The following is a 14987-nucleotide window of genomic DNA, read 5'->3' on the forward strand; positions in this document are numbered from 1 at the left end:
ACATAAAATGTTATTACCATTGACGTTTGTGTAAATTATTATTTTGTTGACATTCAGAATTTTGCTTTCAGTCATCATTTTTAAAAGCTAGAAAATAATTAAAAGCTTTGAAAATAATAATCATACGGTTTCATTCGCTAATGGACACGAATTCAAACATTACATTAACTTCAACATAGTGGAAACAAATAAAAATTGCATGAAAAAGTACAATTAAGTAATACTAATTTTGCATTGAATCATGTTGTGACTGAGACAAGTCGTCTTCCATTTCCATTACTTGTTTTCTAAAAACAGCTAAAATTTCTATTGGCCCAAATTGTTTCCAGTAGTTAGACTGTACTAAGACCTTTAACACCTCATCATTAGTTTTCAGCTCAATAATTTCAAATTTGATAACTTTGTCTGAATACTCATAGTGACTTGGTTGTCGAAAAAATAATCATCTTACCATTTGTGATTCATGAATACCATAAAGGGGAATCCCTTGAGGTGCAACTTGCTTGATCAAATCCTTCAGTTCATCGATGATACATCCGGAAGGAATGTCAAACTTTTTTGGATTTTTTCCTGTGAATGAGTAACTGACAAAGTCGTGTTGGCGTGGCATGTTCCACCTCCTGTTGTAATATAGTAGGGCATCATGAGTAGGGGTCATATTGGTTTGAAGTAAGTTTAATATATCATCTAGTGTTCTACCAATGGTGCATAATAACTCAATCGGCCAACACACAAAAATTGATGATTACACATTAACATTGTCTTAACATCATCATTTTTCAATTGCATACATTGAAAGCGAAATTGGTTACCTGTATCTGTGAATGTCTACCGGTAGTAAATTTCATCCAAATATTGTTTGTCGGTTAGCTGAAGGCTATTGTGCAATCTGATTTTTAGCGTTTCAAAATCACAAGCGTTAGGTACTCGAATGGGTATTGGAGTGGAACTTTGGAAATAAACACCAGTTTCGTTGTGAATAATTGATCCATTAGGAAAAATAAAAGCCAATCAGGAATTCACAATCGTCTGACTGCTTGTTTCTCCCAAAAAAGTCATACTTTGTTGTAAAAATTGGTTTGTCAAGTTGGTTTGGGACATAATGTGTTTGTCAAGTTGGTTTAGGAGAGAATGTGTGATTTTTTAGATTGTTGGCGTGTGTGATATATATAGATGGTTATCACTAACACTACTTCAATTTTTTTTTAAAAATAGAGACTCGTGCAGATTTGTGTTTGTGTTGTCAACTACAACAATGTCGTGTCACACTTTATCTTGCATTAGACATGTATTGCTTTTAAAAATATGCATGTATTTCACAATGTGTTGTCAAGTCTGACAACGATGTATCATACATGCGTAATTTATTTTAGTTGCACCAATTAATTTATTTCTTAATGCAACATTAACGGCTAATTAAGGATAAACGAATCACAACAATTTATATCACATAATGATTAAAATTAAAAATTAACCAAATGAACCAAATAAATAAATTATCCACAAAATTAAAATTATTCCAAATAAATAAGCAATTGTCACTGTCCATAAATAAATATACCAAATAAATAAAGTATCCAAAAATTATAAACCAAAAATATACAACGCAAAAATAAAACAACTTCAATGATCGTTCGTACGCTGCCAACACCTCAATCTGTGACCTACAGTTGGCTGGCCAATGTAGCGTCTTGCGATGCCCACACATTCTTCAACAACAGTATAGGTTTTTGTTCCTTCGGTCAAGATCCTCAGGTTCAGTCACCTGTCCAACTTATTAGAAATTGCTACAAAGTTATCCTAGCAAGTGAAATAAAACAAACATAACAATTGTTAGCAATCAAATACTAAAGAAAGCAACCTACAAAAAAACCAAAAAAAAATATTACCACTGCATGTTGAAGATTATGCACATCAACGTCTACCTCATTAGGTACTGCTGTCGGCATTGGTTGTTGATATCTGGTTCAACAAATTCTTCATATTGTTGAACCGGTGGAACTCTAGGAGGATCCCCTGGCTGTGCCAGACTCATGAATGGGTGCGAGATCATGTAAAACCAATCTATGTAATTTGGCGAACAGTGGTCAGTCACTGCACATAATTGCCCTACAGGTGCAATGTACTCACCAAACTGCATCCATTTATCATCAATTTCTGCAACAGAGAGCGAAGACGCAGCAGGATGTGGTGGAATAGTCTGGATGTAGTTGAACTGTCGTACAACCCTCTCCGGTCGGTGAATAACCATCAAGGGACCCCATCTAAGATGGCCGGAAAATAATGAGATGACCTCAAATTCTCTGAATGAACAGCGATCACCGTACGGAATCTAGCACACCGTGTCAGGTGTCAGGGGGCAGTGCCTTGCCAGAGGTCCATCGACATGCACGTGATCTCCTCTCATCATAATTCTCGGCAGGAACAACGAAACCAAAAGACGAAAAATGTTCATAGATCCAACACTAAATATATTTTGCAAACATATTCATTTAAATACAAGATAACATATAATAATCAACTTCAATGAAAAAAATTCGTAACATCTTAACTAACCTGTAATAAAGTGATATATCCTGCAAGCTGCCTCACGGTGCTCTTGGACGCGTCATTTAAATTATCATACATGTGCACAAGTGCAACAGTGCCCCAAGCGTAACGTCCACTCTGCGTCAAGTCACACAGTGCATCCAAGAATACCACGTGCACGTGTGTGGCACTCTTGTTAACAAAGATTGTGCATCCAAGCAGATGCAACAAATACGCTCGTTCTACTACGATCCAATCACATGCCTCGATCTTCAGCTCATACATGTCGTGCAGCCACGATAGTCAAACATAAGAGCCATGACACTGAATCGTCTCAGCTCTCACCTCTGCAGCGCTGACCTCGAGCAATTCCACCAACATTTCGACAGCGTCATCGACATGAAGTAGCTTGAAGTTATGGAATGCCTCTACAATAGGAAAATGTAGCAACGACGCAACATCATCCAAGGTGATAGTCACCTCTTCGACGGACAAATGGAAACTTTTAGTTTTCTTATGCCAGTGTTCCATAAAAGCATACATTAGTCCCCGATTGCCCGTATCTAAGGAACAAGCGATCAAAGGACTTAGTCCACTGGCCGCCACAAGACCTTCAATCTCTGGAGCAGGTCTCTCGAACTTAGTCATCTTCCTTCCATGGGAAGATAACTTTAACTTAGGACATTCCTGCAAACAATAATATTGATGATGTAAAAAAATTATTAACTACTAAACTATGTTCTTTATGTTTTTTAAAAATTACATACCTTTCCATTCCACACTCTCAAAGCAATGTGATTTTCAAAATCTGTGAGAACTGACGTGTCATGGGATCCGCCTGGAAAACCCCCAACATCAGTAACACCTTTTTCAACAGGTGCTTCTGTCTGGTCGTCGATCAATTCCTCCGCAGCCGTAGGAGGGTCCTCAACAACAACCTGTTGTTGTCGCTATCTACGAGCTGATGCAGTAGGCCTTCGCTGCTGGGGGCATCATCGTCACTCTCGTCTCTCCTCCCCAACACTTTTCCTATTGCTCGGCCTAAAGTCCGACCAAGACATCTAGTTCTAACCATTATCTGCATAATAATTATCCTATTTTTTATATTCAATGGCCTAGATTTTAATAATTGATTTCAATCATTTTTTATAACTTACAAATTTGTTATACAATTAAAATATTTGTTTCAATATTTTTTATAATAAAAATTATTTATAATTTTCAATTCAATTATTTTTATAACTAAAAAATTTTAATTAATTTAAATATAGTCTTAGTTTTGGAAATCTTATGTAATCTAATCTTACTCTTCATATGGGAAATCTAATCTAATCTAATCAAATGTAATATATATTACCAAAGATAATTAAATAAAAAAACTAGCCAAATTATATAAAAAAAAATGGAGACTAAAGAAAAATAATCAACAAACGTAACCAAATAAGTCCATACATAATGAAATTTCAATAATGATTAAATTTCACAAATGATTACAATACACTAAAAAATAATTACACTAAATTTTTTGAACAAAATCACTAAAATAAAAAATATTTCAAAATAACTACAAGAAAATGCAACAAAATTAAATTAAAAAATTTATTTTTAAATTTTTTTTAAAATAAAAATATCGTAAGTTTTTTTTAAAAAAATATTCAGTATTTTTTTAATTTTAAAAAAAATCCAAAAAAATACCATATGGTTCATATGATTGTCAATCCGTATGAACCATACAGATCACTGATCCGTATGGCAGTATTGCTAATTAAGTTTTTATAAATAACTAAAATAAATTTTTTAAAAATATATAACAGCTTTTACAACAAAATTGCGACAAAAAATAAATTTGAACAAAAATAAATTTTTTTAAAAAATATTTTTAAAAAAAAACCATATGGATCAGGTGAATAAAATGGTTTTTTTTAAAAAAATCAATTAACTTTTACAAAAAAAAAACTCATAAAAATCCGTATGAGTCATACGGATTGGTATTCCGTATGACCCATATGGATCACTAATCCGTATGACCCATATGGATCACTGATCCGTATGATTCATACGGATTACTGATCTGTATGACCCATACAAAGTATTGATCTGTATGGATTTTTTTTCTGCAAAATGCAATTTTTTTCCGGCAAAGCTTAAAAAACAAAACACCAACAACAACAACCACCCAAAACCAATTACAAACAAGCATAATAGCAAAAAAATCATTGAACAGCAGAAGAGGAACAAGCAAAAATCTCATTGAACAAGAAGGGACCATTTACCTGGAAGACGAAGAGGTGCGCAATGGAAGACAAAGTTGAATAAGCACCAATGGTGATAGAGGAAGATGAAGTTGAACAAGCACCAACGGTGACAAAGGAAGAGGAACAACCACCAACAGAGGAAGAGGAACAAGCAACAAGCACCAACAGAGGAAGAGGAAGACGAAGAACAAATATGACAAAGGAAGAGGAAGATGAAGAAGCGACCGTAGGAGGAGAGGGAATCGCGCTGTACAGACAAAAAACTAGGAGTTTTTATAATATTAGGGTGAAGGACAATTTTGCCATTTTATCACAGGTGTTGGGTGCCCCAGCAAAAATGCTGGGTGCACCAAGTAACACCCTTCCAATTTATAATCAATCCACTACAAGATAACCCAAATTCCAAGTCTACACCCATATGGCCATACCAAATCCACCACAGATTTAAATCAGATTGGACAAAAAAATTGTTATTTTGGAAATCTAATCTGGTCCACTTATAACCTAGTTCATCAGATTAAACCCATGGTGAATCAGACTCTGAAAAAAAAAAAACAAAGACTCAAGTAGGTGATTATGCAATTATTTAAAATTACTTTATATTATAAAAAAGGTTAAATTAAAATTTTGTTTTTCCAACTTTTATAAATCAACGATATTAATTCTCTTGAAATTTAATAGACATTCGGTTTCTCTAGTTTTGAAAAGTTACAGTTTTGGTTATTTCGTCAAATTGCATTTGTTAACCGTTAGTTTATAAACGTGGATGGATGATTACTTAGGTGGTGGCACACTTATATTGTGTTTATTAACAAATAATTATCATTAGTAAAGTTATTAACTTAATTATAAATTAATTAAAAACTAAAAATGTTTAATGGATATGCACATCAGATTCATCTTCCCAAAACCCCTCTTCCGCTAACCTTATAGCTTCCATGGGTACACATGTCCTGAAGTTCGTCTCGTAACGATTCTCCGTTGACCATCACTACACGGTGTTTCCCGCCTCTACTTACTGTCTAGATATGTCTAATAATAACTTCTCCAACGACGGTCACCTGTGGGTCTCCTCCCTCCGATCCTATCGCACCTCAGCTCCCACGAGTTTATTTGAGAGTATGCGGGCGATTTTTGTTTCAAACTGTTTTCCGATCTCAGCTTTTTTGTTGTTAATTGTTGGTTTATAATGTTATGTTGAGATTAGATTTTGATACTTTTAATTTAATTTTGATTACATTAGAAGTTTTGTGTGATTGGTGGAGTATTGGTTTCTTCTCAGCATTCATTATCTAAAATTGCAAATTCAAGCATGATGCTTTCGTCCTATGCCAGCAACTAATTCTTGGATTGTCATTGGAACTCCACCTATTATCCACCACTTCCCTGCTCAATGCCTTTTATTTTTTGACGTGTTTTGGCTGTGTTCGGCAATCTGAATATGTAGCGTTCTTCATTTTTTGGGTTTTAGATTTTTGCATGGTTTGGTCGAGAAAGAGAATGAGGGTTGTTGGTTTCGGCAGAAAAAGGTTACAGAGGAAGAACATAATTTTTGGTTTTTAATAGATTTATAATTATCTTAAGGCTAAATAGTCATTTTAGTCTATCAATGTGTAATTTGATGACAAATGTGTCCTGAAGGATGAAAATATAAAATTTAGAAGTGCGACAAATATATCTATCTATCACCGTTAATAAAATAGCCTACGCACAAAGGGACAAATTTGTCACTGAAATGAATGTCAACAAGGATGGCCAGCATAAGAACATATTTTTCATAATATTTTTTTTATTTTTCGTCTTCCGCTGACAAATGCGTAAATGCAAAATTTAGTCCTTGAAAATATAAAACATGCGACAAATATATCTGGACGTTAATAATAGATTGTGACTTATTATTATTATTATCTACTGATGTTATTCGTTTAGTATTTATGTAATATATTTTTTAAATTTCCTTTTAATATATATATTTTTATTATTTTGATTTCCTTGTCAAACCTTAATCTTTGTTGTTAAAAAAAATTATCTTATATCTTATAATTTTATCAAATTTCTACTAAATTTCTCACTTTTAATCTTTAAAATTATTCCATATCACAATTCCAACTTAAGTGCCCTCATATTTAGGTTGAAAATAATATTTCGAGAGTTTTGAGTAGAAAAAACACAATCGGCCGTGAGACCAAATTTATTTATTTATTTATTTTAGAAAAAGAATTTGATCAACTATTTTTTTATAAAAATATCTCACAAAATTTAAACTAGATAAAGTTAAAATGGAATTATAAGTCTTTTTCTTTAATCAATAAAATATATATATACCTCAAATATGAAAGAATTCCTTGAATAAACCTTATGTGCAGACAACACTTATTATACATAATATGAATGAAATGAAAACAGTTACTAATAAATAAAGAACCCAAATAAATTTAAATGAAAAAAATACAATAATGCTCAAACTAATACAGAGATTAACTTAAAAAAAAAAAAACTAATACAGAGGTTTAGTCTTTGCCTTTGGGACATAGAGTTGTATCTCTCGTTGATTTAAGGACTAGAGCGACCTTGCATTCCATTTGACATACTATGGCAGAATACATAATAAAGATTAATAATTAATTGAAGAAACAAAAAATTTCAAAAAAATAAAAGACTTTCATTTTTTAAATGGTAACTCAATTTTTTTATATCATAAAACTAAAGAATTTTATTTTATTTTGGAAAATAAGTAGTTATATTGATTAATTAAAAAACTAATTAACAATTTGATGGATGGATAAATAGATAGATAATCAAAGTATAAGAGTTTAAATCTTAAGCTGTATTTTACTATTTTTTAATTCTTTTTTCCATAGCTTCTCTCCGATACAATTCATTATTAACGTCCTGACATATTTGTCGCACTTCTTATACGTTCGGGAACTAAATTTTGTATTTTCATCTTTTAGAGATATATTTATCAGTGGAGTAAGAAGACGAAAAGTCAAAAAAATATTATGAAAAATATGCTCCTATGTAGGTAATCCACGTTGGCAATCATTTTAGTGACGAATTTGTCCCTCCGTGCCACATAAGTTATTTTATTAACGGTGACGAACAAAAGTTAGCAACAAGATATATTTGTCGCACTTTTTATACTTTCAGAGACTAAATTTTATATTTTCATCTTTTAATGACGCATTTGTTAACCAATTATACATTGAGGAACAAGAATGGTTATTTGTCCTTATCTTAATAACTTCATTAATTATAGTTAATAGTTAATAAACAAAACATAAGTGTGCCAACTCAGCAATTAATTGGTCAACATTAAAACTTTAAAGACGGATGCAATTTGACATAGTAACCAAAATCACAATTTTTCAAAATTAAGTAGACCAAATGTCTCAATTAAATTTCAGGAAAACCAAATTCACTGATTTATAAAACCAGGGGAACCAAAATTACAATTAAACCTATTAAAAATGTAAGAAGAAAAAAAGAGACAATTTCCACTAAAAAGTTTCTGCACCATTTGTTTTAAAGCTCACAAGGGCAAAATTCACTGATTTATAAGTGATGCATCTACTGCAGATTAGTTGGCAGTGGAGCTGGTAATGTCTGAAAAGTCTCAACACAACAAAACTAAAGGCAGCTCTCAAATCGGACCTTACAAAAAATCATAATCATATTCATCTCCCCAGCATAAACTGCTAGCTAATATACAGTAGTAGCATTCTACAAAACCGACATAGCAACATGCTTGATCTACAATAAAAAAACTAATTTAGGGAATTGCTTGCACCCAAAATAAATGATCAAGGGAAAAGTGGAAATTACAACTGTAGATGAAAGCCATATTATTCCCTATCCATTCATCAAAGAATAAATACATAGACGGGGGGCTATGCTACAGATTACATAAGTAATCATAATAGGCTATAGAATAAATGGATGGGTTACTAGAAAATAGTGTAGTTCCATCTTACTTTGGGGGAATTGAAAGATTATTCTCAAGCATAAAGGAGAGATCATGCATCTGTGACATCAACATCTCTACGTCATCTTTTGACCCTACTGCAGTGGAAACATCTCCAGAGTTTCCTCTCGTGATATCCACTTCAGCCACCCTGAACATGCAACAGATGGCATAAATTTCTATTTTGAAAATACAAAATGTCAATCAAGGTCTAATGTTACTTTGAAGAATGTCCAAAACCGACATCAATTAACCAGAGCATAAAATCGTAAAATGCATTGCCTATACAGTGATTTAAAGGATGAAGAACTTCCAAGTCTCCAGTGCTTTCAAGGTAGAAGTGTAAAAAGTAGTTACCTAGGAAGGAGAATGATGTTTGAACATTGTACTTCTAATAAAAGATTAATATAAATAGAACAACGCACTAGTTTGTTCCTTCTCACATTTTTTCTCCCATTCCCTTGTGAGGCATATCCTTTTCAAGTCATAACATGCAAAGCTAAGAATTATGCCATCAATCATTTCCCCGTTCAACATGGCCATCCAACAGAACCCTTGTGTACAGCAGATACCCTTGGCCAACCTTTCTATTAGTAAGTTATGTTGGTTATTACCTAGATGCATCAATTTCCTTTAAGTATTTCAACTGTATAGACATCCCTTTAGTTGGATTATACAATTAGCACTAAATGTAAACTGAATGATTGAACTCAAACTCCTAAAGGTGTTGGATATACACTCAAGTCCACCTGGTACTCCAAAAGTGGTCAAATTGAACTATGCATACTTATGTTAAAAAAATGCAACCAGCATAATATCAAGTCACCTGTTGGAAGAAGTAGCTGGAAAAGAACTCAATGAACTACCAAACTGTCCTGAAAATAGATCATGCTGTGAAAACCCACTAAAATCTTTATCATGTGAGCTGTTTGACGAACTGAGTAAATTCGTTTCAGAGGTCTTTTCTGCAGAATTTACTGTTTGCTTCAAAACATTGTTGGAATGATCTTGTGTACTGGCCAAGCTAGTAAAGTCATTCCAAAGATCAAATGAATCAATATCATTAGTAGTCCTGGTATCATTTGTTTTACTATTGCTGACTTGCCATTGGTCATCTTGCATCCAGTCAAAACTTCTGTGAGAAGAAGCATTAGTACCCTCTTCTGTTTTCATGTCATTAAGATCAGCAGTAATTTCTGACTTCCCAATCTGGGCTGTAATCGCAGAGTTGGAAACACCACTGGAAGGATTTTGTGAAATAGCTGAGCCAGTAAAATCATTCCATGCATCAAATTCATCAGCTACTTCATTAGTAGTTGCAATACCAGTTGCCTTGTTATCGCTCCCCTGCAATTGGTTATCTTGCATCCAGTCAAAATTACTCGAAGAACCAGTAGCACTTTCAGTTGTTTTCATATCATTATGGTCCTGGGTAAATTGACATTTACCAGCCTGGCCAGTTATCTCTGAGTTGGATAAACCAAAGTACGAATGTTGTGTATTGGCTGAGCCAGTGAAATCATTCCATGCATCAAATGAGTCAGCAGCTTCATTAGCACTGATGGTATTTGTTGTCTTGTTATTGTTATCTTGCCACTGATCTTGCATCCAGTCAAAATCCTTGTTAGAAGAGCTATTAGCATCCTTTAATGTTTTTGTAACATTAAAATCAACAGAATATCCAACATTTCCAGTCTGGGCATTAGTCTTTGAATTGGAAATAGTACTAGAAGGATCTTGTGTGCTACCTGAGCCAGTAAAATCATTCCATTCATCAAATGAATCTTTATCTTCAGCAGTAGCCACAGTATCAGTTGTCTTGTTATCACTCCCTTGCCATAGATCATCTTGCATCCAGTCAAGATTTCTACTTGAACCATTAGCACTTTCTGCTGTTTTTGTACCACTAATATCCATGGTTGATTCTGATTTCCCAGTCTGGCAATGTACCTCTGAATTGGAAGTACTCCATCCATCACCCTGAAAATAATCGTCTTCTGTGGATGCTGAAAGATTGAAATCATCATTCTTGTTTACACCAACAGAATGTTTTGAGAATCCAGATGCCATATCCAATTCAACTTTAGAATGATCAACTGATTTGGATACTTCATGAACAGGACCAGAACTAGCAGACGTAAAGCTGGCCTCCCAACTGGAAAATGAATTACCACTCTGATTTTCCACAGACCCAGCATCTACTTCCGAAGCTTGGACATTCTGAAACAAACTAAGATTTTCACTAGCCTGCAAACTCTTATCTGAAGCACCACCAACTTGTCTTTCAGAAGCCAAGTTCTGTTCAAACATATCAGAATCAGATTCCCTACGGTCAAAAAAACTATCAAGATCAACTCCAGCCAAATTCAATGAACTTTTCCCCTGAAACACGGCCGGATCCGAAGTACTTGTCTGAACTCTCTCAGCCTCAGAAGGCCATCTAATTTCCAAATCTAGCAGTTCAGATAAGGGAATCTCATCTTTCGATTCACTCCTCCCCCTGTTCCATTCATTTTCATTCACTACTGGTGCCACCATCTCCTGAAAAACAATGTGCACAGAGTTAACACAGCAATACATCAAACCTCAATTTTTTTTAATTAAAAAAATAAAAGACAAAACTTGGACATAGTTTCTTAAGTGCTTTTGGTGCTGTTCTTGAATTAAAATTGGAGTTTTGCCTTGATAACATATGATCACCTTTAATACAAACCTTTATTACGCAAGTTACCATGGTAAAACTCCAATTTTGATTGGAGAAAAATACCAAAAGCACCTAAGGAAGTTCATCTAAGATTTTTCCTAAAAATAGGGACAGAACTTAGATCCAGTTCCACAGGTGCTTTTGGTATTATTCTACCATCAGAATTGGAGTTTCACCTTAAAAACCTATGCTAACATTCAATGTAAACATTCATTAGTAGATTATCAAGGTAAAGTTCCAATTCTAATTGGAAAACAGCACCTAAAGAACTCCATCTAAGATTTATCTAAAAAATAATCATTAGTGTAACAAAACAAACTATCATTTTATCTACTTTTCTTTCCTCTTTGCATTATAAACAAAGGAAAAATGCATAACATTTACATCAAAGTAACACCAATAGTTTCCAATTTCCAGCATTAAGACTGAATCAGTAGGAGATATAAGGTTAGCCCAGTGGTTGGGGAAAGGTGAAATGAGGAGGGGGGAGAGGTTGTGGGTTCGAATTCCCCTAACTGACATTTCTGACAAAACTAACATTTGTCAATAATAAAAAAATGACTAAATCAGCAAAAAAAAAAAAAAATCATTTTTTTAGTAGAGAAAGCGATGATATTGATATTACCGATCCATCGAGTTGAAGCGACTCGAGCAGCCACCGATATCCAATGGTGCTCTTGAATTTGAAGGGTTCGGGTGGGAGGTCGTTCTGGGGATTCGTGCCGCAAAAAACGCAGACGGAAGATTGCAAGTCGCGGATGAGTCTGCCATTGCAATTCTTGCAGCGGAGGTAGTTCGGCGAGGAATCGAGCTTCGCGATGGTTTCGGCGACGGAAGGGAGCTTCGGGAGCGCGAGATTTTCCTCCTTCTCGGGCTCGTACCACGAGAGATTGGCCTCTCTGCGGAGAAGAGTTCGGAGGTGCTTTATCTGATCCAATGGCATCTCGAACGCCATTGTTAGGATTTTGAATCGCAGTGTCTCTCTCTCTCTCTTCTTCTTCTTCTTCTTCGAGATTCAGTGGTTAAGCGAGTGTAGGGAGGAAGGATGTTGTTAGATCGGTTTGGTTTGGTTTACAGAAGAACGGAACTAGAGGGTTGTATGAAACGGTGCCGTTTGCTAAGAGGAGTGAATCAATTCATAATAAAGAATGGATTTTTTTCAAAAGCTTTTTTTTATTTTTTACTAAGTTAATGAAACAAATGATTATTTCTTTGAAATGAATTTAACTAAATGTACGTGGTTGATGGAAGCTGTTAGAAAGTGCAAACTTGATATGGGTTATGTGAAAGTAAAATACATCATTTTAAGATAAAAGAATATTAGAGAGATGAAAGAATATTTATGATTAGTGGGTTGACAGCTAATTTTATCATGTGAGGATATCATAATGGTGGAACTAAAAGCTTATATTTCATTTGTAGAAAAATAAAAAGAAGTAACTGAATGAATGTTAACCAATTTATTATCTATTCCTATTCAAATTATAAAAAAAGGTTTTATATGTGTGAACTACATTGCTACGTGTAAAAAAAAAAAAAAAAAAAACTATATTGTTATTGACAATCTTACAAGTTACAACTCTCCACCCAAAAAAAAAGAATCTTAGAAGTTACAGCCATGTTGTTTATCTTTCTCACTTAAAATAATTCTAGAGCTATTTTAAATAACTTATTTAATAATTATAATTCTAACATTTCAAGAAATAACCAACAAAATATTATTTTTGATAAAATTAAGAATTTATTTAGAATATATTGATAACGTAAGTACTTTTCATACTATCTATCATATAATTGAAATCAGGCTAATATACAAATATTTATAATGATAATTTATGTAAATTAAATTTTGATTGGTGAAAATTACAAGTTAAATTTTATGATAAAAGTAAAATAATTATATATAATTTAAAAATATATTATTGGTATTGAATCGTGGTTGATGATAAAATGGTAAATAATTAAGCATAAAATTCGACAAAAAGCACCCAAATGCAATATCAACAAATCCAATCATGTCTCCACCGAACAAGGGACTTTCCTTTGCGCATTTCATAAAAAGCATCCTCCATCCTCTCAAGCACTTCTTCCAACACCTCAAAGTATGGCTTCCTTTCCTCCTCATCTTCAACAGTTATAATGCTTTTCATGGAAGGAAACCACTACATCATTTTGCAGAAAATAAAATAAAATAAAGTTAATTTCAATTTTTATGAATTTTAAACAAAAATAAAATTCCAAAATTACACTTAGTCAACAAAGGTGTGATGATTGAGAGGAGTTCATTTTAACTATGCAACCATATACGAATAACCAAAATTAGTTTACTAAAATCTAATTTTAATTGTACACTCTAAATTTACGTCTTATTTCTCACTTGCAAAATTTTCATGTACGACACATGATAAACTACTCACTTTGTCCATGTAGATGTTTCTGTTTTAAGTTTTAATCCCTACATTGATAGTTATATAATTGGAATTTGTTGAGTTTTATAATAATTATTTATATTTTGAAAGATTTGTAATTAGTTGAAGTGTACAAAAATTAAAGTCTAAATTCATTCCACACTTTAATTAGTTCCAAACAGGCTAACACAAAGGAAAAGAAACAGCAAAAAGGAGCTTTTACCTTATCATCTATGTAACCAGCCTAAAAGCGAGCAACAACTATCATAAGGATGAGAGGGGAGAATAGAAGGACCAGTTGACCAAGTTTCATCTATATATTCAACTATGACCAAAGACTCGCACATGGGTCTTTCATGATGGATGAGAACTGGGACTTTGCCATACACGAGGTTTGACTGAAGAAGAAGGTTGCTTTTGGGGTTCAAGGTTTCTTCAAAGTGTTCATGTTCAAGGATTTGATGTTGAGGGGAATCTCCACCCTAATCGAATAAGGACTCGACCATTTACCTATCAGCTTCAACTCACTCTTTGCCATGTTGGGTGCTAACCAAAGTTTATTTATGAAGTTAAAAGGATCATCAATTTTAAACGATTCTTTGACACACTTTTCACTCATAATTATTAATTAATTACCTGAACCTAAATATCTTCCTTTTATAAACCAAAGCAAAAACATTGCCGTCCGATGCAGCCACAATAAGTCATTTTCAGGCTTTTTTTTACATTATGTTTGTAGCTTATGTTTGTATGAGTTTACTTTTAAGAAAAAAAATGTCTTATGAGTTTATTTAAATAAGAAGTACAAGAGAGTAGTTTAAATATGGGTTCACGTATAAAAATAGTTCTCGTTTAGCTGCTGTGGAAACGGGCGAAGCCTTCGTTCACAATGGCTAAAATGTTATATGTCAATTAAAATTTATTTAGTAAAAAATTAAAAACAGTTGCACCAGCCGGGAATCGAACCCGGGTCTGTACCGTGGCAGGGTACTATTCTACCACTAGACCACTGGTGCTTCACATTACTAACTTGTTTAATTCTTTGAAATTAAACAATAAAAAGGGCACACGAGTGATTCCAAGTTCCAGCTACACAAACTTCAAGAAAAAGAAAAATCACAAATTAG

At 33.5% G+C, this 14987-nt stretch overlaps 2 protein-coding genes and 1 non-coding gene across 3 annotated transcripts; all 3 read right to left on the reverse strand.

The window, feature by feature from the left end:
• Nucleotides 1-8439: 8439 nt before the first annotated feature.
• Nucleotides 8440-12859, reverse strand: LOC100811805 (uncharacterized). The gene is made up of 3 exons (XM_003553160.4): nt 12078-12859; nt 9575-11289; nt 8440-8899 (listed from the first exon to the last, which is right to left on the reverse strand). Exons 1-3 carry the CDS (start codon nt 12405-12407, stop codon nt 8755-8757), a joined length of 2190 nt encoding a protein of 729 aa, XP_003553208.1. The 5' UTR covers nt 12408-12859; the 3' UTR covers nt 8440-8754.
• A 372-nt stretch (nt 12860-13231) lies between these two features.
• Nucleotides 13232-14398, reverse strand: LOC100812340 (glutathione S-transferase U18). The gene is given in 6 exon segments (XM_041011780.1): nt 13232-13235; nt 13432-13511; nt 13513-13614; nt 14084-14123; nt 14125-14317; nt 14320-14398. Coding segments are annotated over 6 exon segments (498 nt in total).
• A 407-nt stretch (nt 14399-14805) lies between these two features.
• TRNAG-GCC (transfer RNA glycine (anticodon GCC)) lies at nt 14806-14876 on the reverse strand. Its single transcript has one exon. It is a non-coding gene; the product is annotated as a tRNA-Gly (tRNA).
• Between the last annotated feature and the right edge of the window lie 111 nt (nt 14877-14987).

This window comes from Glycine max, chromosome 18, assembly GCF_000004515.6.
Source record: "Glycine max cultivar Williams 82 chromosome 18, Glycine_max_v4.0, whole genome shotgun sequence".
NCBI classification, from domain to species: Eukaryota; Viridiplantae; Streptophyta; class Magnoliopsida; order Fabales; family Fabaceae; genus Glycine; species Glycine max.

Bases quoted from the DNA above. Each gene is read 5' to 3' on its own strand.
- LOC100811805 (XM_003553160.4), bottom strand. From the start codon at position 12,407: ATGGCGTTCGAGATGCCATTGGATCAGATAAAGCACCTCCGAACTCTT. The intron at 11,290-12,077 runs GTAATATCAATA...ATTGTTTTTCAG, and splicing joins CGCTTCAACTCGATGGATCG to GAGATGGTGGCACCAGTAGT. The intron at 8,900-9,574 runs GTGACTTGATAT...TTGCATGTTCAG, and splicing joins CCAGCTACTTCTTCCAACAG to GGTGGCTGAAGTGGATATCA.